Source organism: Crinia signifera, chromosome 6 (genome assembly GCF_055691185.1).
Source record: "Crinia signifera chromosome 6, ASM5569118v1, whole genome shotgun sequence".
Classification (NCBI taxonomy): Eukaryota; Metazoa; Chordata; class Amphibia; order Anura; family Myobatrachidae; genus Crinia; species Crinia signifera.
The window spans coordinates 33,381,212-33,407,804 of NC_139222.1; the positions used below are offsets into that span (position 1 = coordinate 33,381,212).

General features: G+C 48.3%; 1 protein-coding gene across 1 annotated transcript; it reads left to right on the forward strand.

Moving 5' to 3' along the window:
* The first annotated feature begins 1,272 nt into the window (after nucleotides 1-1,272).
* Nucleotides 1,273-16,742, forward strand: LOC146006906 (membrane-spanning 4-domains subfamily A member 4A-like). The gene is made up of 7 exons (XM_083145345.1): nucleotides 1,273-1,313; nucleotides 1,399-1,556; nucleotides 2,991-3,110; nucleotides 6,512-6,568; nucleotides 6,664-6,792; nucleotides 12,553-12,672; nucleotides 15,983-16,742. The coding sequence occupies exons 2-7, from the start codon at nucleotides 1,419-1,421 to the stop codon at nucleotides 16,094-16,096; spliced, it is 678 nt and encodes a 225-aa protein (XP_083001471.1). The 5' UTR covers nucleotides 1,273-1,313; nucleotides 1,399-1,418; the 3' UTR covers nucleotides 16,097-16,742.
* The last annotated feature ends 9,851 nt before the right edge of the window (nucleotides 16,743-26,593 follow it).

A 26,593-nucleotide genomic window follows, 5' to 3' on the forward strand; every position in this document is an offset into this window, starting at 1 on the left:
CAGCCGCGGCCAGGGACAACAGCGGAGGCGGCCGGGGACAACAGCAGAGGCGGCCGGGGACAACAGCGGAGGCGGCCGGGGACAACAGCGGCAGCGGAGGGGAGGCCCGCATTGCGGCAGCCCCCCTCCATAATGGTTAAGAGCCGCTACTGTGTATATGGCAGACTAAGCAGCACCCCGGGACTTATACATTAAACAGTGCACCCATGGACTTATCCACCAGGTTTAGCAGCACCCCTGGACTTATACGAAGACCTAACAACACCCCTGGACTTATACAGCAAACAGAGGGTTTGAGCCGCCCACCTGTGTCATTTTGCATAGTCATCCGGCTATCTCTGTGAAACCTTTTGGCCTAGAAACAATATTGTGAGATGTTCAGAATAGACTGGAAATGAATGTCATTGAGGTTAATAAGAGTGTTTTATATGATTTTTTCCCACAAAAAATACAGATCCAAAAGCAATCCCCGAAAGGGTGGTTTTGGCAAAGCACAAAGGAAGAGCCAGATGCAAAACCAAAACACAAAACCGGAAAATAATCCAGTGCAAACCCCTAATATATATACTTTTATAGGGACAGATTCTCTAAGCTTCAAAAGTGATAAAATGGAGAGTGATAAACAGCCAGCCAATCAGCTCCTACCTGCCATGTCACAGACTGTGTTGAAAAATGTCAGGCAGGAGCTGATTGGCTGGCTGTTTATCACTCTCCATTTTATCACTTTTGAAGCTTAGAGAATCTGGCCCATTGCCTTGTATATTAAATCATTTTCGGGATCACACGGTCTGTCAGTCATCGCTTTTCTATAAAAGTGTTCACTAAGATGGACGTTCTTTTGAAGATGAGATGTTGCCCATAACAACCAATCAGATTCTGCTTATTTATTTAGCACCTTCTAGAAGACGATATATAGAATCTGATTGGTTTCTGTGGGGAACACCCCATCTTCAATAAAACTCCCATCCTAGTAAATGTAGTGTGGTATTGGTGTATTGGAGTGTGCTGTTATGTGGAAATATCATAAGGGTACAGTTGTATCTTCCCTGTTGTCTTGTGTGGGTGATAATGATCCTTAAAGGTAGCCTGGGTTCTCTAGAGACCCAGCTGTAACAGCCAGAGGCTTCACATGACAAACTCATAGGCAAGATGTGATAATGTCCACTATTGCCCGGTCCGAGGGCAGGGGGTGGGGCCAAATGATGCAATTCGTGTCTTTTAGCCCCGCCCCTTCACACTGTGATTTTATCCCCATCCTGACAGCATAACTAGGAAATATCCTAGTGAGTTTCCCAGAGCTTCCCTGAGGGCAGGTAAGTGTGTCCTACTGTAGGTTAGATGTATCTTGTGGACTGATTGTGTTATTTACATTGCTTTAATCTCACTGTATGATTACAGCTTGTTTGTAGGTGTCAATAATGGATCTGCCCCCCAGTGTACCAAGCTATGGACCTTACCCCACGGTGCAACAAACTCGCAACCTACTTCCTGTCGTCCCTCATGCGGGCCAAGAGTTTTACAAGTTGTTTTTGAGAGTGCAGCCAAAAGTCCTTGGGGTGAGTAAGTGTTGGCAGCAGTAGGTCATGTGCACTTACAGGAAGTGTTAGTATAAGGAAGGGGGGCCTTCAATGATCCTGGCAGGACAGGTGGATTCTGGGATATTCACCTTTATTACTCATATAATAATGTTTATAGCTGCCAGGTGAATTTAAGCGATGGGTGGCAGCCTATAGACCTATTCACCCTGTCATCCTATAGCATGTCAACCTTTTGATGTCGGCCTACTGACTGTCTATCTAGACACTGTAGATCTATCAATACACAACCAAATTGACTATATTAGCACAAAGTGGAGCTAAATCAGGGTTGCCGACTTTTCTAGTCTCCTCTCCGGGAGAAACACAGAGAGGAGACTTTCAGCAGCACTTAGGGGGTGGGGCTTGTGTGTGCCGTTATTAAGCCCCACCCCCAGGATGTAAAATAACCCGGTTTGCAGATCTCTGTAGAGGGGGCTGGGCTAAATTGAAGCAATCATGAAATTTTAACCCCGCCCCTTCCACAGAGACCGGCAAATTGTGATATTTAAATGCTGCAGTCAGAACAAGGGCGCCATGATCGGGGGCGGAGAGGAGGTCCCCAAGAATCCAGGAGGGAGCCTCCCAGCCATTCCGGGAGGGTAGACAACCCTGAGCTAAACCTTAGATAAAATTATATAAAATAATTACTATCTATCCACACAGCATCTCCTACAATGTCACTGTATTATATTAGTAGCAATACATATAATTTACCAGCTATAAATAGCCCTTTTTCTAGACACCATACTTGCCTACACTCCTGAAATGGCCGTGAGGCTTCCGATAATCGGGGCCACCTCTGGGCCCCCTGGAAAAGTTGACAAGTTCCACGGAATGGCGGCAGCATGCTGCACCCCACTCCCCCCCCCCCCCCACCCCCGGGGGGGGGGACAAGATGACACAAATTGTGTCATCATACACCCCATGCTGTGTTATGCCTCTAATATAGGCAATAAACAGCAGGTGACGTGGCCGCTATGATGCAATAGCAATGGCCACGCCCACTCATGCATTTATTTGAATTGCCCCACCCCTACCTCCTGGAGCTGGCTGCACTCAAAGTACAGGGACACACCACGAGGTGATACATATAGAGAAAATACAGTCTCTGTCTCCCATTGGCAGAAAGGGTGCTGGACAGGTTTATCATTTCCTACAAATGCCTGCTTCCCCCATCTTTTTTGTGTATGGGTACTCCTGGTGGGCACAAATTAAAATTACTCCAGTATAGACATATGTATTGGGGGTGGTGAAGGGGGGTGGGGTTGGGTGCAGAGTACCGTGGCTTTTTATGTTCTGTGGGTAACAAGTATACAGTACGATGGATGGGGGGGTAGGTTAAGTAATAAAATTATACAGGTAACAATGGCACGAGGTAACCATGTTTGTTGTGTTCTATATTTTGAATTCTAGGTGGTGCAGCTCACTCTGGTGAGCCTACAACTGTCCTTGGGTGCTATAGTAACCCTATCCTTAGACTACTTCGAGTCTGCAACTGCACTCAGTGGCATTACCTACTGGGCATCAGTGTCTGTGAGTAATCCCTCTATTGTTCCCAACCACCGGTTCTGAGCCTGACGTCAGCCACATGGCTTGTGAATTTATGTTATTAGCAATAATTTGATGTGATGTCAGCAATAATATAATGTGATGTCAGCAATAATATAATGTGATGTCAGCAATAGCATGCCATGTCTGTGTGTGCCAGCTGCATTGTGTTCTGGGACCCGGAAGGCCGGTGAATTGTAATCTGTGGCAGGGACAGCATAATTCCACATAAAGTAAATGTGAACATCAGGGTCAGGGTTTAGGGCAGCAGCAGGACTGATTAGATCCAGTCCAAGTTTTCCTAATCTGATGTGAATCATGTTTTGACTAATTAACAACACCTGTGGTTTCCTGTTAAATGTCTGTTCGGAGCCGAGGGTCAGGGTTTCCAACACCAGATAGTGGCTGGGCAATAGGCTTGGGGTATGGGAACTACTCTAGGGACCTCTGGAGTGATGTACCCACACTATTAGACCTGTATATTGCCTGACGGAAAACCTGCCATGCTGTAACTTGTGAATTGCCAAGCTGTTCACCGTGTATGCTGTCTGCCTGCTACCAATAAAGAAAAATACTTCTTGTATTCTTTTAAAATCAAGAAAGAAAATACATAAAGAGCGCTGCCCCCTGGTGGTGTTTGGATATAGTAAATACAAAATAAGGTAATGTGATTGAATATTTCGCAAACACAAAGTAATTATTGATATAGCAAACAGATGAATGTTATATGCAGAATTACAAATGTACAGGTAACCCTGGACAGTAGTGGAGGGAACAATAATCCATATAAAGTAAGGGGCTGATTCAGGTTGCGTTCCGAATGGTCAGTGTTTGAGCATGTGCAAACTCCAGCAGCAAATGGCTTCGGTGGGAGGGAGGGCCGGGGGTATGCAGGGATTGGCAGCAGCGGAAGAGCGTCCCCATAAAAATGCTGAGTGTTCCCCTGTAGAAGCAGGTGTGGCGATGCCTGTTTGGGGCAGGCGGCTGACGTCACATGACATCAGAGCCTGCCCCGTCTTCGGCGATGGAAATAAAAGTTAGTATAGACTGACTTTTATTACCGGAGGGGAGAGACATCGTTTGATGGACAGGGACCATTGGATGATTTCTCTCCCCTTCGGCCACACGACGGCAGCCAATGGTTAGTCCCGATACAGAGCTTCACTCCAGGGCCAGCACACTATCCCCAGAGTGAACCAATGTCCCATGGTGGGGGCAGTTGTGAGTCTCTCTGTCCCCTGGGAGTCCCCCTGTCACTTGCTACTTTGCTTATTCACAGAGTCAGAGGGACAGGGGGCGTGACCTTACCCTTGACGGCCTATTTCACGTGTTGACCTATTTAAGGTCGACCTTTAGTGGTTGATCTAACGTATGTCGACCTCAACCTTAACCCCCCCTCAAAATGGTCAAGATGGTGGTGGACTTTAGCAGGAAAACAAACGCCACGCTCCCGCTTGTTATAGTGTCGTGGGTTGACTCCTTCAAATTTCTAGGGTCAAAAATCTCCAGAGACCTCAAATGGGGACCCAACGTAAGCGCTGTTGTCAGGAAGGCTCAGCAGCGGATGTTCTTCCTGAGGCAAGTCAAGGAATTCAACATCCCCCAGGAGCTGCTACTTATCTTCTACACCGCCATCGTAGAGTTAGACCTATGCTCCTCGATCACAGTCTGGTATGGAGCTGCCAACGAGAGTGACAGACGGAGGCTGCAAAGGGTAGTAAAGTCAGCAGAAAAGATTGTTGGGCCGACTTCCCATCTGTCCAAGAACTAAACCTGTCCAGGGTCAAGAGGCCTGGTGGGAAAACTGTGCCTGATAAGCTGCACTCTGGCCACAAGCTGTTGGAAGCGCTTCCATCAGGAAGACGCTACAGGTCCATCCATCGACCAGAACGGCTAAAAGCTTCTTCACAATAGCTGTCTGTCAACTGAACAATGTCTAATGCGTGAAGGAATATTTAATGTTTCTACAGATGTAGCCGGCCTCATTCAGGCAGGGGCTGGTGGAGCTCCCGCCAGGGGGTGTGTGCACACGAGATGCTCACGCGCCCGTGGCAACAGAGCTCCCCACCAACGTCCACCGCCTCCCCGGCCGCCGCCGACAGTCCCCCTCGCCAGCCCGCCCCCCCCCCCCCCCCCAACCCGCTGCCACTGCCCAGCCACTGAGAGACTGGGACGCACGTGCACACACAAGTCCCAGTTCAATGGAGTCCCTGTCCGCCGGCGCTCGCCAGAGGGGACGTTCTGGCGGGCGCCGGGCAAAGATGACAGGGGCTCCATCTGTATGTTGAGCCTTATGCGCACTCATAGATACAGATGTAGTCGGCCTCATTCAGACAGGGGCTGGAGAAACTATCTCCAGCTGCCAGCTCCCGCCGGGGGCGCGCGCACCCGAGACGCTCGCGCTCCCCGTGGCAACGGAGCTCCCCGCTGCCGCCAACGGTCCCCCTTACCGCCCTGACACCCCCCCCCAACCCATCTCCTTGAAGCTGCCGAGAGACTGGGACGCGTGTGCACGTGAGACGTACGTGTGTCCCAGTTCAATGGAGTCCCTGTCCGCCGGCGCTAGCCAGAGGGGATTTTCTCGCAGGCGCCGGGCAAAGATGACAGGGGCACCATCTGTAGATGAAGTGCCCACTTTGGTCCTGCACGTTTAATGCTTGCAATGTATATTATGTATTGTCCCCTACATATTCTTGCTCGGTGATGCAATGTTAACGAAAACAAATTGCGAGTATCAGTGGCGTAACTAAGTTTTGGGCGCTCCCCCGCCATTAGGGGGGGGGCGCCCCCCCGCCAAGCACCCCCAATCCTCCGCCGCCCATGCAAACACCCCGCCCAATCCCCTGCAGCCTTACCTATCGCACTGGTCCCGGCGGCTCCATTCTTCTTCTGCTGAGGACCACCACAAAATGGCCGCCCCCATACAGCAGACAGTTTCAGAGAACTGTGTGCTATATGGGGGCGGCCATTTTGTGGTGGTCCTCAGCAGAAGAACGGAGCCGCCGGGACCAGCGAGATAGGTAAGTCTGCGGGGGATTGGGGGGGTGTAACTATAGCACCGCAGCCCCCGGCGCCCCCACGTGCACAGCGCCCCCCCGCGGTGGCGGGGGCTGCGGTGCTATAGTTACGCCGCTGGCGAGTATATCTGGCCAATAAAGTTGATTCTAACTCTAGTTCTAATAGTGTCGATCCAATAACCCACACCCTTCATACTTTAGTATTTTAGATGTTACTGTAGTCTCCAGTCATTTTAACTCTGCTGCTGGAAGCTGAATTTCAGCATGGGCAGACCCCCACTATCAGAACAGGGCCTAATTCGGCCCCTTCAGAGCCATGCTGAATCGCCCCATAATGACGTGTGTAACCAGTGTTTTCTCTCCCTACAGTATCTCATCTCAGGGGTCATATCAGTTATGGCTGAGATAAAACCTAGTCGGATGCTGGTGAGTCCCTGCCCCACACTCCCCATCCCCCACACGCCCCATCATAAACTTTCAGAGCATCCCGTTGTTGATTTTTTTTATATTTCTTTCAACAGGTCAAAGGGTCATTGGCTTTCAGTTTGATCAGCTGTGCGATCGCATTCATAGAGTTCTGCTTAGTCTGTGATGATTTCGCTCGACCTTGCTACTTTTATATATACGATTGTGATAGATTTCCAAATATGGTAAGTGGCTACTGCAGAAATATGAAATGTATATAATAAAATCAACTACTGATTATAATGATGTAATGACAGTTGGTCTGAGCCCTCCCACCAGTGTCAGTGATGTCACAACAAAGAGCATGGGGGCGTGGCAGTGATGCAGAGAGACAGTGGTAATGTAACAGGATAAGTCTCAATGTTCACCTAAAAAATGTAAGTAGGAAAATGACATCAGCTGGGTGGTTGGCCATCATGATGGGCTTATTATTATATGGAGGTCTACCAGAGTGGGTGGAGACAGAGATAAAAAAAAAAAAGTTTAATAGCCATACAAACAGTGGCGTAGCTACTTATTATGCGCCCCCCCCCGCCGCTAAAAAAAATTCGCCCCCACTCCCCCTCCCCTCGGCAGCCCCCCCCCATGCCCATACCTGCCCACCCGCTGCTGTCTGCGCGGTACCTGCCTGCCGTGCCGTCACGGTCCCGTAGCGCTGGCTCCTGCTGCTAATAATGAAACGTGACTCTTAGAAAATGGCTGCCACCATACTGCAGACAGAAAACTGCTCCACCCAAAGTGGAAATTGTATGTGGAGATAATTAATATCACCACCAGGTGGCGCTGCTCCACTCAATATACAGATGATAGTGAGTAAATAATTAAGAGAAATCCTTCTTCTAATAAAAATTATGGTACTCTTTACCTAGCACGGCGCCCACGATGTCCATCGCGGTCATCGGGGGTAAAAAATCGCGGGCATCGCGGCCATTGCATGCACTAAAAAATCGGGTGCGACGTGATGCCCGCGATTTCCCATAGGGATCAATGTTAAAAGTGTGATTGGACGTGATTTTACTGTTCAATGCCTCAATGCCCGCGATTTTTCCATAGGAAACAATGTTAAATGGGCCACAGAGCCCTAATAGTCCCCCTGAAGTCTGAAATGGCCCCCACAATTGTTAACGCCACCCCACGATCAACGTGAACCCGAAGCGTGGCGAGCGCAGCGAGCCCGCGAGGGGCGGCGGTACGCGTCCTCCGACCTTTTCATACCCCCACTATCCACGTCGGCGTGGAGTTGACAATAGAATAGTGTGGCGAGCGCAGCGAGCCACCGAGCCCGAAGCGTGGCGAGCGCAGCTCGCCCCGCCAGGGGACGCGGATACCTGTGAAGCCCGCGAAGGAACGCGTTTACCTGTGAAGGTATCCGCGTCCGCTCGCCACGCTTCAGGCTCGGTGGCTCGCTGCGCTCGCCACACTATTCTATTCTCAACTCCACGCCGACGTGGATAGTGGGGGTATAAAAAGGTCGTAGGACGCGTACCGCCGCCCCTCACGGGCTCGCTGCGCTCGCCACGCTTCGGGTTCACGTTGATCGTGGGGTGGCTTTAACAATTGTGGGGGCCATTTCAGACTTCAGGGGGACTATTTGGGCTCTGTGGCCCATTTAACATTGTTTCCTATGGAAAAATCGCGGGCATTGAGGCATTGAACAGTAAAATCGCGTCCAATCACACTTTTAACATTGTTCCCTATGGGAAATCGCGCGGCATCGCGGCCATCGCGTCACACCTGTTTTTTAGTGCATTTGATGGCCGCGATGCCCGCGATGGGCGCCGTGCTAGGTAAAGAGTACCAAAATTATATATCACAATAAAATGAAAAATTACACTCAAAAAAGGAACACTCAAGACATACAACATATAACACAAATGGCATGGGCTGGCTATGAGGCTGGTTAGGCTGTATTAATGCTATAATGAGACAGTATATCAAAGGCTTTCATTGAGCAATATTTACCAGTCCCGCATAGGTGTATAGGCACCGTTTCCTTTATCTGAGATCTGTATTATTCCTTTTACAGGTAATGCTGCTTACTCCTTTCCATAGGAAAACAGGCTCCCGGTGTAGGTGTCCACCATATAGTTTGCAAAGTCCATCAAGAGATTTTGTATTCCAAATAATGGGTAGCTGGTAAACCGGGCTTCAAAACGCGTTTCTCCGCCTCCTTGTACTCGGTGGCCCCAAAGGGCATGTCTAGTTCCATAGATGGAAAAATTGTGAAAAGAGATTGTGAACGTGGCACCTAGAAACATGGTGTGTAATTTAAAATGACATATCCAAATGTAGATGAGCCTCAAAGCAGTTAGTAAGAGCTACAATACTTGGTAAAGTGCTGGGAAATGGCGCTGATGATTCAATGTAAATGTATCTATCTCTCATTCCTTTTTTCCCAAAAATGTAACAGTAATGTGGGCTAGGTGACATGAGGGAGATTGCTAGACTAATGAGGGAGAGAGGGAGATTGCTGCTATTTCAGGGAGTCTCCTGCAGAATGCAGGAGGGTAGGCAACTATGATGTAACAGTGTAATGTGGGCTGGGTGACATGAGGGAGATTGCTAGACTAATGAGGGAGAGAGGGAGATTGCTGCTATTTCAGGGAGTCTCCTGCAGAATGCAGGAGGGTAGGCAACTATAACACAATTCTTTCACTCAGATGCACACACACACTCTAGGATCCGTGCGCACACACATACACGCACGCACACCTTTTTCATTCAGATGCACACACACCTTTTTTCACTTAGATGCACACGTGTGCACACACACCTTTTACTTGAAAATACACACAATTAAACAAAAACAACTCTCACTAAAAAGCTGTAAGCACATAAAATCATTGCTGTAAACATTTAAGACACCCCCTGGCACCCCCCACATGTGCCACACACAGAATGCAGCGCTGGCAGTGCCTACCTGCAGCTATCTCCCCAACGGAGTAAAAGTGTTCCTCAACCGGGATGCGGTCAATATGCTGGGGGTCGGATTCCCGGCGGTCGAAATACCGCCGCCGGAATCCCGACCGCCGGAATGCCGGCACATTGTCCCTCTATGGGTGTTCGCGACACCCATAGAGGGAGAATAAAATAGTGTGCCAAGCGTAGCGAGGCACCGGACCCGCTGCGTGGCCAGCGCAGCGAGCCTGCAAGGGGGGTGATACACAACCTCCCCTTGTCGGCATTGCGGCGGACGGGATTCTGACCACCGGCATAGGTCCCCCTCAACCAACCAGTTTTCAAAATGCATTGGAGGAGCTGTACACTGGAGCTCCCCCTGGTGTCAGCCAGCTGCTGACTCACTGGGGGAAATTTAACTGTGGTTGACACACAAAACTGTGAAATTCGCAGCTTTGTATGTCATAAAAGCACCACCCACCACTTGCACGAACGCCTATTCCGCATGCGAATGAATGATTAGCATAAACATCCAATTGCAGCCTTGCATGCGGAGACAAAATCATTACATAGCCGCCGACCATCGAATGATTTCTCCAGCGCTAGAAGATCTATGACACCTCTATGTCTTAGATCTACGTGCTCCCTGTACGGGAAGCGAGCGGGCAGCTGACATCCGCTGACCTCAGCTGCCCGCTCCGCGCACCCGCGTCACCGGCGAATTACCACGGGAATGGCCAGCATTTTCATGGGAACCCCTATGAAACACTGGGCGTTCCCACGAGCGCCACAACAGCCCCACGCCTCCCACCCCCCGACCGCACTGCTGTGTGCCATCAGCCAGTGAATACTCAATTCGCCGTGGCCATTTGCTCAATCTGGCTGCACATGCGCATAAGTGTTCACGCTCATGCGAAGTCACAAAACATTGCTCCCCTCTGCGAGCATGAGGGGAGCGTGTGGAATAGAATAAGGGCCGAAATCCCTTTCATCATTGTCCTCACGATATCCGCTCGACTATACCATGGTCGACCACTAGAGGTCGAAGGTAGTTAGATGTCTATACTTGATCTTCCACGTTTACATCTAACTAAACCCCGTCGACCTATAGTGGTCAACCATGTTATTGTTGACCTGTACCCTGTTAATTTGTTAATCCATAACCATTCCGGACGCGTAACTACTAGATTTGCGCCCCCATTTCGGCAGCACCCCCAAGTAACGTGAACCCCCCAACCCTGTCTTATCCCTCAATATTCTTTATACTTCTGTGGCAGGGAACCGCAGGATTTACTTGTCCAGCTCCCCCCTGGCTCCTGTTGAGAATGAAAACTGGCCATCAACAAAATGGCTGCCACTAATGGCAGACTGTTTTTAAGGATGCTAGGAGGAGGCCGCTGCAGGTTGCAGGGACTCATAATATGAATTCCAAATAAAGGCAATTTGCTTCAGTACTAAACAGTGAATGTGATCTCCATTGTAACATTACTAGTATTTAGACCAGTGGTGTCAAAACCGGTCCTCAAGATCTACTAACAGGTTCCCAGGCTACCTGTGGAATGTGACGGTTAGGAATGAATGCAGCACATGTTTGAAAATTTGGCAGACGGTAATGAGAGAATGAAAATGCATTTGGGAATCCAAGACAACTTCTAAGTAAGGAATCCCAAAGGAAGAATGTAAAATGGTTCAGGAAAGCCTAAGGACCTCACCTCACCTCGGGTTAAGGGACCTGGCAAATTGATGGGATCCTTAACTCCATAAACTTCTGACACAGGGTGACAACAGGGTGACAGCTGGGTCCAATAAGAATTCTGGCTTAGGTTGGTTGTACGCACAAATTGCAAAATAAGGCCAAAGGCCCCATCATAATAAGGAACTAGGTTGCGCCCTTAGTGGACTATTTTCTAGATGTTGATGTAAGCATCCTGATGTATGGACTGTTTGGACTATTTCCTGCATGTTTATAACTTTAAATATGTTTGCGATATTACCAGTGGCGGCTCCAGGGGTGGGGGGCTGTGGTACCGTTCAAAATTCAAATAGGGGAGCCACACCCACTGCCACCAACTGCCATTGCAGACTGACTCACTGGCAGTGGGTGTGGCTCCACTATTTGAATTTTGAACTGTGCTGCAGTCCCTTCTCTGGAGCCACTACTGAATATTACCAAAGTTAATTTGTGTCCTAGAGCACGACCTTTTCATACCCCCACTATCCACGTCGGCGTGGAGTTGATTTTATAAAGTGTGGCGAGCGCTAAGAGCCACCGAGCACGAAGCGTGGCGAGCGCTAAGAGCCCCGCGAGGGGACGCTGATACCTTCACAAGTATCGGCGTCCCCTCGCGGGCTTCACAGGTATCCGCGGCCCCTCATGGGGCTCGCTGCGCTCGCCACGCTTCGGACTCGGTGGCTCGCTGCGCTCACCACACTTTATAAAATCGACTCCACGCCGACGTGGATAGTGGGGGTATGAAAAGGCCGCTCTCGCCACGCTTCGGGTTGGCGTGGGTAGTGGAATTTACAAGGTCGACAGCTGTTGCATCGACTATTGGCATTGTGGACAGGTTTTAATAGTGTACCCCTAGACCCAGCTTAATCTTGCAAGGCGCCTGGATTCAGACATTTATGCGTCTGAATCCAGAAACCCCTGGCTTCTTAGCGGCTTGCAAGGCTCCTGGTTTCAGACGGTTTTGCGTCTGAATCCAGGCACCCCCCGGGTTATTAGTGGCTTGCAGGCAGTCTGGATGTCCACGGGGTGTACACTTTTGCATGCCCCCGTTGTCAGCGGTGCGCAGGGATGCCTATTTCACTGTGGAACTACAAGTACCACAGTGACCTGTCAGTGCTGATAACGTAGCTTACATAAGGAAAGCAGCCACGCACTGCTCTGAGAACAGCTAGAGCGGCACGCGCACAGTTAAACAGAGCGTCTGGCAGGCTGGCAAGTTTCATACACAGAGTGTGTGCGTGGCGGGGCCGTGAAACTACACAAGTACCTATGTTTCTTATTTAAAAAATTACACTCTGTCCCAATCTTTTTATAGGTAAAAAAAGTAGCCTTATCATTCTTATTTCTCGCCACGGTCGTGCAGTTTTGCATATCAATTTACCTGTCTACATTTGCCTGGAGATCGCTAAGACAGAAGCTTGACTTCACACCACAGGTAAGAGGCTCTGAGACATTCTAACCCTGGATTAGTGTTTATTGAAATGAGCTTCAAGTTAAGAAGCTGTGATGGTGATTCAATTAGATGTGATTTGATGACGATGCGATGATCGCTGCATCTAACGTCTTAAATTGTGAATTTTTTGGTTACACTATATAAGGGAATGCAGCTGCTATGGGGCCTAAAGTTGAGAGGGGTCACTTTTCCTGTCACATTTACTGTGTTATATACAGGGGTCATAGGTGTGCGCACATTGAGTGTTAGGTGTGCCCCACCCTTATGAACACCTCTGCCGCTAACAATACCAGCAATACCCTTAACCAAAGACTTTTGCTTTTTAGAACTGTATTCGATTTAAAGAAGCGCCCATCAATCATTTATATGTGTGTTTGCATTGTTAATTGTACTAGACCATTGTCATATCACTAAATACCTGCATCATCCATATATGTTTATGACTGTATTTGCATGTACTGTTACACAGAGTAATTAGAAGATTAAAACTGAAATAGGCAGGAAATTATGGTGCGGCTGAGAGACTTTTTATATTGTAGCGAGTGCCAATAGATGATGGAAGACACGACTGATTGGCGGTGTTAGACACGCCCAATAGGTGGAGCTATGCACACTCTTGACTGTGCACCCCCTAATAAAATGTGCTGCGCACGCCTATGACAGGGTGTAGCTACCATAGGTGCAGGGAGTGCAGCTGCTATGGGGCCAGAGCTGAGAGGGGCCACCTTCCCTGTCACAGTTACTGTGTTATATACAGGGGTTTAGCTACCATTTGTGCAGAGAGTGCAGCTGCTATGGGGCCCAGAGCTGAGAGGGGCCACCTTCCCTGTCACAGTTACATGTGTTATATACAGGGTGTAGCTACCATAGGTGCAGGGAGTGCAGCTGCTATGGGGCCCAGAGCTGAGAGGGGCCACCTTCCTTGTCACAGTTATATGTGTTATATACAGGGGTGTAACTACCATAGGTGCAGGGAGTACAGCTGCTATGGGGCCAGAGCTGAGAAGGGCCACCTTTCCTGTCACAGGTACATGTGTTATATACAGGGGTGTAACTACCATAGGTGTAGGGAGTACAGCTGCTATAGGGCCCAGAGCTGAGAGGGGCCACCTTCCCTGTCACAGTTACATGTGTTATATACAGGGTGTAGCTACCATAGGTGCAGGGGGTGCAGCTGCTATGGGGCCCAGAGCTGAGAGGGGCCACCTTCCCTGTCACAGTTACATGTGTTATATACAGGGGTGTAGCTACCATAGGTGCAGGGAGTACAGCTGCTATGGGGCCAGAGCTGAGAGGGGCCAATTCCCTGTCACAGTTACATGTGTTATATACCGGGGTGCAGCTACCACAGGTGCAGGGAGTGCAGCTGCTATGGGGCCCAGAGCTGAGAGGGGCCACCTTCCCTGTCACAGTTACATGTGTTATATACAGGGTGTAGCTGCCATAGGTGCAGGGAGTGCAGCTGCTACGGGGCCAGAGCTGAGAGGGGCCACCTTCCCTGTCACAGTTACATGTGTTATATACAGGGGTGTAGCTACCATAGGTGCAGGGAGTACAGCTGCTATGGGGCCAGAGCTGAGAGGGGCCAATTCCCTGTCACAGTTACATGTGTTATATACCGGGGTGCAGCTACCACAGGTGCAGGGAGTGCAGCTGCTATGGGGCCCAGAGCTGAGAGGGGCCACCTTCCCTGTCACAGTTACATGTGTTATATACAGGGTGTAGCTGCCATAGGTGCAGGGAGTGCAGCTGCTACGGGGCCAGAGCTGAGAGGGGCCACCTTCCCTGTCACAGTTACCAGTGGCATAACAATAACCCCGCAGACCCAGCGGCCGTGGGGAGGCACTGAGTAGGTGTGGGCACCGGGGGTCTGTGGGGCTATCGATGCTCTGCACTGCCCTGCTGCCTTATCCCGCTGGTGCTAGTGCTGCTGGCTGTTGCCGTTGCCGCCACCGGGTGTGTGGCCGGGATCCGCACATCTACTAGTCTGCGGTCCCGGCTCTCCTGGCTGGCTCCTGCAGTGCTAATGGAAAAATAAAACACACAAAATGTCCGCCCTCCTAACAGCAGATACTTGGGGCGGACATTTTGTGTGAGTTTGTTTTTCCATTAGCACTGCAGGAGGAGAGCCGGGACTGCAGACTAGTAGATGTGTGGTTCACGGCCACCCGGCCATACATCTGGCGGAGGCGGCAAGCAGCACCGGTAAGGCAGGGTTGGGGGAGGGGCTTAAATTTACCGGGGGGTATTTTTACTGGGGGGGGAGGCAGTTACATGTGCTATATACATTTTCACCATTAAGTGATACATAGGGGCCCTTACAAATATTTGCTATGGGGCCTACAACTATCTTGTCAAGCCACTGGGTAGAAGTGCAGGTATTATTTTGCATGCATGGTAAATATTCAAGATATTTTTTTAGCTTTGTCATAATGTACCAATACAAAATATTCCAACAGGAAAATGTAGCGCAATAGTGGATGATAAATGACACAATGGGCGGTATTCAATGTGAATACCGGCGACGTGCAGCGAATCCTGTTTAGGACTCGCTGCACATTCGCCACTGCTCGCTGCGTTCCGGAGCCTCGCCGGCTCCAGTATTCAACGAGTCAGGGGCTCGCTGCCCCTGACTGGCGAATTTGAGCTCCTGCGGCGGACGCCGCAGGGAGCCTGAGGACGGTGGCAGGCAGGGAGATGGAAGTGTCCCTGCCTGCCCCAGAACGTTTGTGGGGGGGAGGTGGGCTCCCCGGGTGCCAGGCAGCACAGGCTGCCCCCGGGGGGTGCCAGCAGGGGACCGGGTATATTCACTACACCCGATCATGAATATGTAATGATCGGGTGAAGTGAATATATGAATATCTAATGAGCGGCTCGGCTCCGGCCCCCTGCTGGCTGGTCTGTGTATAAAATAAAAAAAAATATATATATATATATTTTTTTTAATTAAATATATATTCATGTGCTTACAGCACATGAATAAAAATAGCATGCCCCTCCTCAGAATAAAATTCCAGATTTTTTGACACCAAATGTAAAAAACAAAACACTTTATTTTAAAAGTTCACCTTCTACTTCACCATAAAAAGATAGCGATTGCTACTCGGTGAATCATGGCGAAAAAAACCTTGAAATGTATTCGCCATCTGGTCATTGAATAGGGTGATTCACCGTTTTAGTCAGAAATTCACCTTACAGCACAAAATCGCCATAAAAACCTGGCGAATCAGCCTCATTGAATACCGCCCAATGTATTTACTGTATATGTGACTTTGCTCTATCTGTTCTGCAGATGTGTGTCATAAATAATGAGTATCGGTACACCATGACTACGGGATTTACCCAACCCATGCATGAAAACGGGAACTTCATTCCTGGCAAGACATCAATAATTGGAGTTTCATAAGAAGAAAATTCACAAGGACTTATCACTGTTCCTCTGTCAGACCCACAAACTAATGCCGAAACAAGACCTCTGAACTGTACTCTTACATATTAGTTCCGTCACTGAGTGAGACATTGCCCAATCGGATTCTGTTTATTATATTTATAAAATGTACTTTAAAAGCAACTTGTAAACTTCACTTCTATTTGACTATGTTATTGACACAAAATCCCTGGAATGTAAAAACCAAATCAAAATGTCACCTGCATCTCTTGGACAATCTTGAACTCGCTGCAATAACTTTGAAATCGAAATGTTTTTAAACGAAATCACACAAAAATAAATGTCAGTCTTCCAATTTACACAAGATGGCGCTCTGGGCAAAAATATACATGTCAAACTAAGCAATTGTTGTACTTATGTATTTGTCGGGTGCCCACTAAGCAAATAGCTTAGTAGGCTATTCTGCGTAAAAAAATCGCATCGCATCGCATTCGATCGCACCGCATATAAAATCGCATGCGATTTTATAGGGTGTGATGCCATTTAATTTAGTATACACTTGTATGACATACAAAGGGCTTTAGACACACCCCCACTATCCACGCCACCCCGAAGCGTGGCGAGCGCACCCACACTATCCACGCCACCCTATCCAAGCCCCAGTGTGACCAATATCAGGAAGCTGGGCAATGGAAGGAGGTGGCCACTCCCCAATAGAAAAAAATGACCAGGGGGTGTGAGCGGGCGTGAGAGCGATGACAGGATGCCGCTGCAGCTGCCTCTCTCCCCTGCTCAGCACATGACACTGGTAGCGCTAGCATATACCATTGCACTTTACAATAAGAATGAACCAAAAAGTCCAGTACTATAGATTTGAAATGGCGACAAATCATCTTTCCACGCTCGCCTGAGCAATAATATGCATATAAATACAGTGGAAATTGTAGCAATGGATTTAATTAGAGAGACTTTTATTAAAGAGCTATTTATAAAATGGTGTGCCTGTATTTATTGTTTAGACTTATAAATAAGCCTGTAACATGGAAGCTAGGAGCTGATTGGATGGCTGTTTATCACTCTCCATTTTATCACTTTTCGAAGCTTGATACATCTGTCCCTGAGTCAGTCATTCAGTGCATAATTAGGGAGATCTATGGAAGAGCTCATTAGGTATTTAGGGGGTTGGTTTATCAACATCTGCATCTGTGATAACATCTGTGATAACCACTGTGGTGGTCTTTGCTACCGTCTATGCATGTGCCATACTAAATCTTCTGCACATTTGTGAAGAGGCGTGCATGTGTACTCATACAACCTTACTCCACCTGCTCCCACCTTCATGCAGCTACTTAATATTATATTACTTAATATTGGCTATGTGTGCATACACTCTGGGATTGCCACAGCTGCCCCTGATTGGCCAGCAGTCCACAAGCCATGATTGGCTCATAGTTGCTGGCATACTTTCAATTGGACATCTGCCCCAGCTCCCTCATTGACACCGCCTTCTACATCCTCACAGACTCAGTGCTGATGACCAGAAGTGGATTGGGATGGAAATCCAGCTTGGGAAATTTCTGGAAACAGCTCTAATGGAGGTGTGGCCTGGCCTATTAAAGGGGTGGAATCCCTCATAGGGTCTGATTTCCAAAATGTGGCTCCCTTAAATGCCCACATTGCTAGCCTGCCACCTTCTACCCCCGAACACACCAACTCCACCATTCTGTCACCCACCTATGTCACCTATTGCCAATCCACCACTGCTGATGACTCCCATCCACTCCAGAACAGCTGAGAAACATCCCAGGGTCTTTTTTCCTTCTTGGTGGGCCATTACTAACCCGGGGCTAAGTGCTACACATTAGCTAACACATTTCAATCAGGCAAAGGTTTGATAGGCAGAAAGTTTTATCTAATTTTACCCCCTTAGGAATCAATTTTCAATAAACCTCTGTTTACTGGGCTACTTCATATAACTGTCACAGTTTCCAAACCACCCACATGTCACAAGTTCCAGGTCAATGCCGATCACAAAATGAAGGATGTTTATGAGGAAGACATCCTTATTGTACTTAATGCAGGTGTCGGCTTTGCAACTTCTAAGATGCCACCTCCACTCTTATGGGGCTGAAAAGTGGGTATTAGTGGCAATGTGGGGTTGGCGGTAATTTCAGGTTTTACCTGGGGTGCCGAGAAGCCTTACACCAGCCTTGACAGTAGCACTCAGACTGCATGTAGTGGCACTGATTCATGCTACCCCACATAGTAGTGGCCCTTATTTACATTCTGACACACCGTACTGCCCCTTATTCACATTACACACCCAGTAATGCCCCTTAATCATGTTATGCTACACAGTAGTACTTGTTATATATGTTCTACAACATTGAAGTGCCCCTTACACATAATGCCCATAGTAGTACCCTTTATTCACATACTGCCCACAGTAGTGCCCCTTGTACACATATCTGTTTCTACCACTCCAACAGCTCACCGATCATAGAACAATCTTAACTGTCCCATTGCCTGAAACTTGAAACCTTTGTTTGGAAGGAATCTGAAAATGGCTGGACATATATAGGTAAAGAAAGAAGAATCAACAGAGCTGGTTTATAAAAACACGCAATGTAATCAAATAAACGTTATCAGCTTGTCATGACACATTGGTTGTTTACAGTCTTCAACGTAATGTTATATATAATAACTGGTAGAATAAGTCAGCATTATATAAATCATTCATTGCAATTTGGAAGCCATAATCGTGGCTTGGAAGCCATGCTGCAACATCTTAGAAGATCTGTAACATACTTATTCATTATGCATGCCTCCCAACATTTTAAATGTTGGAATCGGGACTCTTGCACATGGCTCTCTGCGCCTCACGAAAAGGGGTGTGTCCTCAGCATAAGGGAGCACGGCTGATCCTGAGCCACGCCCCTATTTTGCTGTCACAATGGGGGCATGCCCGACTCTGCTAACAGACCAGCGAGTGACAGGGGATTCCCAACATACTTGGCAACTTACTTACAGACCACATACTTGATATAATTGACCTTGTGGAAGTCTTGCTAACAGCATGGCTCCCACAGATACTTTAATTGGATATTTAGTCACATGGTATGGCCCGAGCCCTGACTGAGTGACAGCTCAGTGGAGCTCGGCTAATCAGGAGAGCACTACTACGTGGCGCTCCCTGATTGGCTCCTGGTTCCCCAAGTGACAGCAGCCTCCCAGGGACCTGGCAGTTGGGAAAAGGGAACTCAGATGTATACATGGGTTTTCTTAATTTTGTTTCAAATAACTTGCAGGTTTTTTTTAAACCTTTATGCCTTCCTCACCTGAAGAGGACCAATCTACTCTGGGACATTGCCACCCATGGGTGGGATAGTAGGACAGTCTCCAAATAGCGGGACTGTCCCCTTGTAATTGGGACAGTTGTGAGGTATGTATATTCTGAGGTATAAGGTAACCTGGTCTCACCTTAAAGATATACCAGTTACAGAAAACAGGGGATGCCTCATTAGTGCACACCCCCCCCCCCCCACCCCCACCCCCACCCCCAAGCATCCAGTCTGCTGACAATTCCTCAGGGGAGGCCTTGGCGGAAACCACTGATGGTTAGAAAATCTCTGTTGGGGTTACAGATGAATCTTTAATTTAATGAACTTTAAAATATATGTACAGTAATTAGGGGACTACGTGAAAAAAAAAAGCTGGTTTGTTGCACCGTAACACTTCAAGTTCATAATAATATCGGGATTCACGAAGATGTAATCGAAAAAGTAATATGAGAATAGAATGATCATACAAAATATTTTCACAAATACAATAGTTCTCAAAGTACAATAATAAATTACAAGGAAATATGGGTTAGCTTTATAGAGGGTGATTCTGTGCAAACACATGCATGGCCCTCAGGGGCGCAGCGAGGGCGGAGCCGGTGGAGAATGGGCTCCAGGCGGCGGAGGATCACAGGGCGCCAGAGCCGTGCACCACCAGCTCGCCCGCTCCCTCAGCTCCCTGCCGCTATTTTCGCGCTGCCCCTTTTAAAATCAATAAAATGCGTCCTTGTGCCACTCGCTCCCACCCGTCGCTGGTAGGCTGACAGCCACGCTCATCAAGAGGTCGGGACTGAGGTGCCTGTCAGCACGGCAGGGGGCAGGATGTAGCTGGAAGAGCTGAAACGCTGCTCTGAATAAGAGGTGAGAGGGTGAGAGGGAGCGGCTGTCAGCTGTACACGCTCTGCTCCCCCCCCCCCCTCCATCACCGCGCTGACACACCTGGGTCAGCTTCCACTCTCACTCACCGGGCTCACCCCGCCTGCTGGCCGGTCACCCTGTATGGCAGAGGTCAGAGGCCATGCAGACTGAGTGCTTTCTAAGGAGGAGCTGGTGATGCTGCTACCGCCGCCACTGCAGGGAGCTCAGGGGTCTCAGGCCATTGCTGGTGAGTAATGCTGCTGAACATAATGGAGGAATCAGGTTTTTCCCTTCATTCTCGCTGGGTTCTTCCCCCTCAACCTATCATTCCCTCTGACCACCTTCACCCTATGAATTCACCTTCATCCTACCCTGTGTGCCCACATCACTCCTCTTTGTGGCCCCCTAACCCCCCCCCCCCCCCCCACGCCCAACTCACCCCTCCCTGTGACCACCTTAACCCTATGAAACCTCCTCATCCATCCCTGTGACCCCCTCAATCCTCTTTGTGCCCCTTAAACCTACCCTGTGCCCACCTCAATCCTTTGTGCCCCCCCTCACCCTACCCTGTGCCCACATCACCCTACCCTGTGCTCAGATCACTTCTCCCACAACTCACCCCCCCTGTGCCCAGCTCACCCCTCCCTCAACTCACCATGGCCCGTGCGCCCATGGGACCCGACAACTTTTTTGGGTCCTGATACAAAAGGGGGCATGACATATGGGGGAGGTAAGGCCAGACACCCTCTTGGTGTTTTTATTTGGGTGGTTGGGGGGGTGGGTGGGAGGTGGTGCCATAATGTACAATGGGCATTACAGTGTGTGGTATAATGTTAGGCCGTGCCCCCGTTTCGCAGCACAAGAGCCCCGCCTACTAAAATTGAGAGGGAGGGGCGCAAAACATGCCCTTGCTCCGGGCACCGTGGCACCTAGCTACACCACTGATGGCCCTTATTTGGAACCGACTGAGCATGTGTCTGAATTCCATACAGGCCCGTATTCTGGTTCACTTGCAAAGGAAAATTCCTTCTGAAATGGACAAAACCATGTGCACTGCAGGTGGGGCAGATGTAACATGTGCAGAGAGAGTTAGATTTGGGTGAGTTATTTTGTTTCTTTGCAGGGTAAATACTGGCTGCTTTATTTTTACACTGCAATATTACTGTAGATCTCACTTTGAAGTAAAACCCCACCCAAATTTTATTCTCTCTGCACATGTTACATCTGCCCCCCCCCCCCCCGCCCCCTGCAGTGCAGCATGGTTTTGTCCATTTGAGAAGGAATTTGCCTTTGTGAGCGAACCAGAATAAGGGCCACAGTCCAAACCTGCAGGAAAGTTACATTTCAGATGAAATTGCCTGTACTTTTAAAGCAGCAATCATTTACATAGCAAAACCAAGCTGTTATTTTCTTGTAAGTGATGGCTGCTTTAAAAACACGGTCAACTGCTGTCGATATTCCACATCTACGCCAACCCGTACCCTATTACTCTCTCCGGACTGTATCCAAAGTGACAATTAGGTGAGTGGGTGTTCTTTGACAGGAGACGAATAGGAAGTAAGCTTCTCTGGACAGCGACTGGGTGACGAGTATCAAGAGTATGGAGCATCTGTTACTCATATAAAGTCATGGGAGCGTCACAGACAGATCTCTTGCACCTAGCATGGGCTTGGGGCAACTGCAGATACTAGAACAGTGGGCGGGAGAGGCGTACTTGTCTACTTTTGAAAACTAGTTTCAGGGAGATTATAGTTGGCAATAACATTTTGCATAAAGCCCATTGAGGGGGCGTGTCATGCTCCACCCAAAGGGCGTGTCTAGTTCCATATATGGAGAGATTGTGAACGTGGCACCTAGAAGCGTGGGTGTGTACTGCTATATTTGAGTGGAATCTTTTTAAATGATTTATATCCAAATGTAGACGAGCCCCAAAGCAGTTAGTAAGAGCTACTATACTTGAAGTGCTGGGAAATGGTGCTGATGATTCAATGTAAATGTATCTATCTCTCATTCCTTTTTTCACCAACAATGTAGCAGTGTAATGTGGGCTAGGTGACGTGAGGGAGATTTCTAGACTAATGAGGGAGAGAGGGAGATTGCTGATATGTCAGGGAGTCTCCTGCAGGATGCAGGACGGGAGGTAACTGTGATATAACAGTGTAATGTGGGCTAGGTGACATGAGGGAGATTGCTAGACTAAGGAGGGAGATAGGGAGATTGCTGATATGTCAGGGAGTCTCCTGCAGGATGCAGGATGGGAGGTAACTGATATAACAGTGTAATGTGGGCTAGGTGACGTGAGGGAGATTTCTAGACTAATGAGGGAGAGAGGAAGATTGCTGATATGTCAGGGAGTCTCCTGCAGAATGCAGGAGGGGAGGTAACTATGATGTAACAGTGTAATGTGGGCTAGGTGACATGAGGGAGATTGCTAGACTAATGAGGGAGAGAGGGAGATTGCTGCTATTTCAGGGAGTCTCCTGCAGAATGCAGGAGGGTAGGTAACTATGATGTAACAGTGTAATGTGGGCTAGGTGACGTGAGGGAGATTGCTAGACTAATGAGGGAGAGAGGGAGATTGCTGATATGTCAGGGAGTCTCCTGCAGAATGCAGGAGGGTAGGCAACTATGATGTAACAGTGTAATGTGGGCTAGGTGACGTGAGGGAGATTTCTAGACTAATGAGGGAGAGAGGGAGATTGCTGCTATTTTAGGGAGTCTCCTGCAGAATGCAGGAGGGGAGGTAACTATGATGTAACATTGTAATGTGGGCTAGGTGACATGAGGGAGATTGCTAGACTAATGTAGGAGAGAGGGAGGTTGCTGCTATGTCAGGGAGTCTCCTGCAGGATGGGAGGTAACTGTGATATAACCGTGTAATGTGGGCTAGGTGACGTGAGGGAGATTGCTAGACTAATGAAGGAGAGAGGGAGATTGGTGATATGTCAGGGAGTCTCCTGCAGGATGCAGGCCGGGAGGTAACTGTGATACTGTATAACAGTGTAATGTGAGCTAGGTGACGTGAGGGAGATTTGTAGACTAATGAGGGAGAGAGGGAGATTGCTGTTATTTCAGAGAGTCTCCTGCAGAATGCAGGATGGGAGGTAACTATGATGTAACAGTGTAATGTGGGCTAGGTGACATGAGGGAGATTTCTAGACTAATGAGGGAGAGAGGGAGATTGCTGCTATTTCAGGGAGTCTCCTGCAGAATGCAGGAGGGTAGGTAACTATGATGTAACAGTGTAATGTGGGCTAGGTGACGTGAGGGAGATTGCTAGACTAATGAGGGAGAGAGGGAGATTGCTGATATGTCAGGGAGTCTCCTGCAGGATGCAGGCCGGGAGATAACTGTGATATAACAGTGTAATGTGGGCTAGGTGACGTGAGGGAGATTTGTAGACTAATGAGGGAGAGAGGGAGATTGCTGTTATTTCAGAGAGTCTCCTGCAGAATGCAGGAGGGGAGGTAACTATGATGTAACAGTGTAATGTGGACTAGGTGACGTGAGGGAGATTGATAGACTAATAAGGGAGAGAGGGAGATTGCTGTTATTTCAGAGAGTCTCCAGCAGAATGCAGGAGGGGAGGTAACTATGGGAGAGGCTTGTAGGTGAGTTTTTATGCAACATAGTTTGGTGGCTTGTTGCATAGCAACACAATAGTAAATACAATGCCACCTTCATACGGAAAAGAGGGCTCAAAAACAACCGGCACAGAATCACTTTCATATAATTGCACTTACTAAGAACTCCTTTGAATGAACTCACAATCTAAACTTTTCATCCTACCTTATCGTTCGATGTATCCAACTGCAAACAATTGGGACAAGGAAATCGGATTTCCGTGACCTGTCAACATGTATTTATCAATATTGAACCAGCTGATAAACCAGATGTAACGGGTCAATACCCCAAAAAAGATATAAGTACCTGGAGACTGTATCAAAAGGAATAACAATCAGCAAGCCGAATCCTGATCAGAATATATATATATATATATATATATATATATATATATATATATATATATATATATATATATATATATATATATATATATATATATATATATATATATATATATATATATATATATATATATATATATGCAATTGGGTTGGCTTGAAAGAAGGAGACCTGGCTGGCTTCTCAACATGTCAAGAGCAACTTTATTCTCGTCATCAGGATACAACAATGAAACAATACAGACATTATATAGCCACATCCCATGTATAATCAAGGTAGAACAGCTCCACCCCACTATACACCTGGGTAGGAGTTAATTCACAGTGAAAATAAACCTGACATGTCAGACAATGCTTAACTATATTATAAAACCTAAATAAATACATCTTCAAAAAAGTAAAAAAAATGTATACAAGACAAACACCCAAACAATGTGTACTTATGTATATAACAGACATCAAAATAATATCAAAAGAAAATGATATATAAAAGACATTGGAAACACATCATTTTAAAAGACAATCACAGAGTCCATATAATTTCTTGACTTCAGTGACCTCTTGTGGAGAAAGATGAAAATGGCGCTTTAGTTATATGGTCCTTCTGCAGCAAAGGTTCATTAATGCATTTAACAACCTGTTACAGAATTTTATATTTTATATTTCTAAGAATACACTTAAACCCAAATTCTCATTTAAGCCAATGGGGGACAATGTTTTTAGAAAAAATATCCACGCCGTCAAATGAAGATGACCTAAATCTGGGAAGATGAAGGGTCCTTGGCTGAGAAGGTCGTCTTGAAGAGGCAGGGGCCACTCGTCTATCAGCAGTGCTGTCAGATTGGGGTACCAAGACAGATGTGGCCAGTCTGGTGCTACCAACAGAGCCATGACTCCCTCTCTCCGGATTCGTTGAAGCACTCGAAGTATCAACGGGAACAGTGGAAAGAGGTACACATACTGGAAGGGCCTAGGAGCAACCATCCACCCCTTCTGCTTAAGGGTCTCGCGTTCGCGCGAAGAACCAGGGGAGCTGAAAGTTATGGCAGGATGCCATCAGGTTCACTTGAGGACAGCCCCAGCGATGGAGCAACTTCTGGAAGACCTGAGGGTGTAAGCACCACTTCCTCTGATGTACGTCCTGTCGACTGAGAAAGTCGGCCTCCCAGTTTTCTACTCCATGTATGAAAATGGCCAACAGGGCCAGAGCGTGGGCCAGGGCCCAAAGCAGGATCCTGCTGACCTCCTTCATGGCCGCGCAACTGCGGGTGCCTCCCTGCTTGTTGATATACGCCATGGTCGTGGAGTTGTCGGACTGGACGCGTACGGCCTTGCCTTGGAGGAGAGGTCTTGCCTGGAGAAGAGAGTAATAGACGGCTCGGAGTTCCAGTCCGGTCATGAAAAACCTGTTTGGTGGAGACAGACTGAAGTGAATCTTGTAACCTATGGTCACAAGATCTCTTACCCAGGCGTCCTGACAGGACTGGAGCCATATGGGACGAAATTCCGCAGACGAGCTCCCACCCTGGGATCCCCCAGTTGGGATGGAGAACCGTCATGCAGTAGGCTTGGTAGCCTTTGGGTCCAGTGTGGTTGTAGAGGCGCCTCTGCCGTGACCTCTGGAACCCCGGTGAGATGGAGCATCCCCTCTGGATCGACCTCTGAACCTGCCTGAGGGACGAAAGGAAGACACCTGGGCGGTTCTTCGAGATGGGGATGGAGCTGCAGAAGGGAGGAAGTGTGACTGCCCGCCTTTAGCCTGGAATATCCATCTATCCAGTTCTGGTCCGAACAGGAGCTCACCATTGAAGGCCATGGATTCCACTGCCCGCTTAGATTCAGCATCCGCCTGCCACTGGCGAAGCCAAAGGGCTCTATGGGCCGAAAAGGACAGTGCAGAATTCTAGCTGTAACTATACACGTCCGAGGACACATCCATCAGAAAAGTGGAGGCATCCTGGATCTGTTCAGACAACTGCATAATAGTAGCAGGGTCTGAGCCCTCACGTATCTCAGCCGAGATTTGTGAGGCCCATACACCGATGGCCTTGTTCACCCAACATCCGATCTGCGCTGGACGCTGCATCACGCCGGCTGCAGAGATGTCTTTGAGGATGGTAGCCCCAGGAACCGGAAGGACAGTCTTTTTAGACAGTCGCGACACGGATGAATCCACCGCAGGGGGATTTCTACTCTCTTCCGGCCTTCCGGCAGTAGTGGATAGTTTTGCAAAAACCGTTTAGGGGTCTGAAACCGTTTGTCTGGATGTTACCAGGCCTCGGTAACATGATCATCCAAATCATCCGTCGTGGGGAAGTCTGGAGACAATTTTTGCTTTTTTCCCAAAAAGG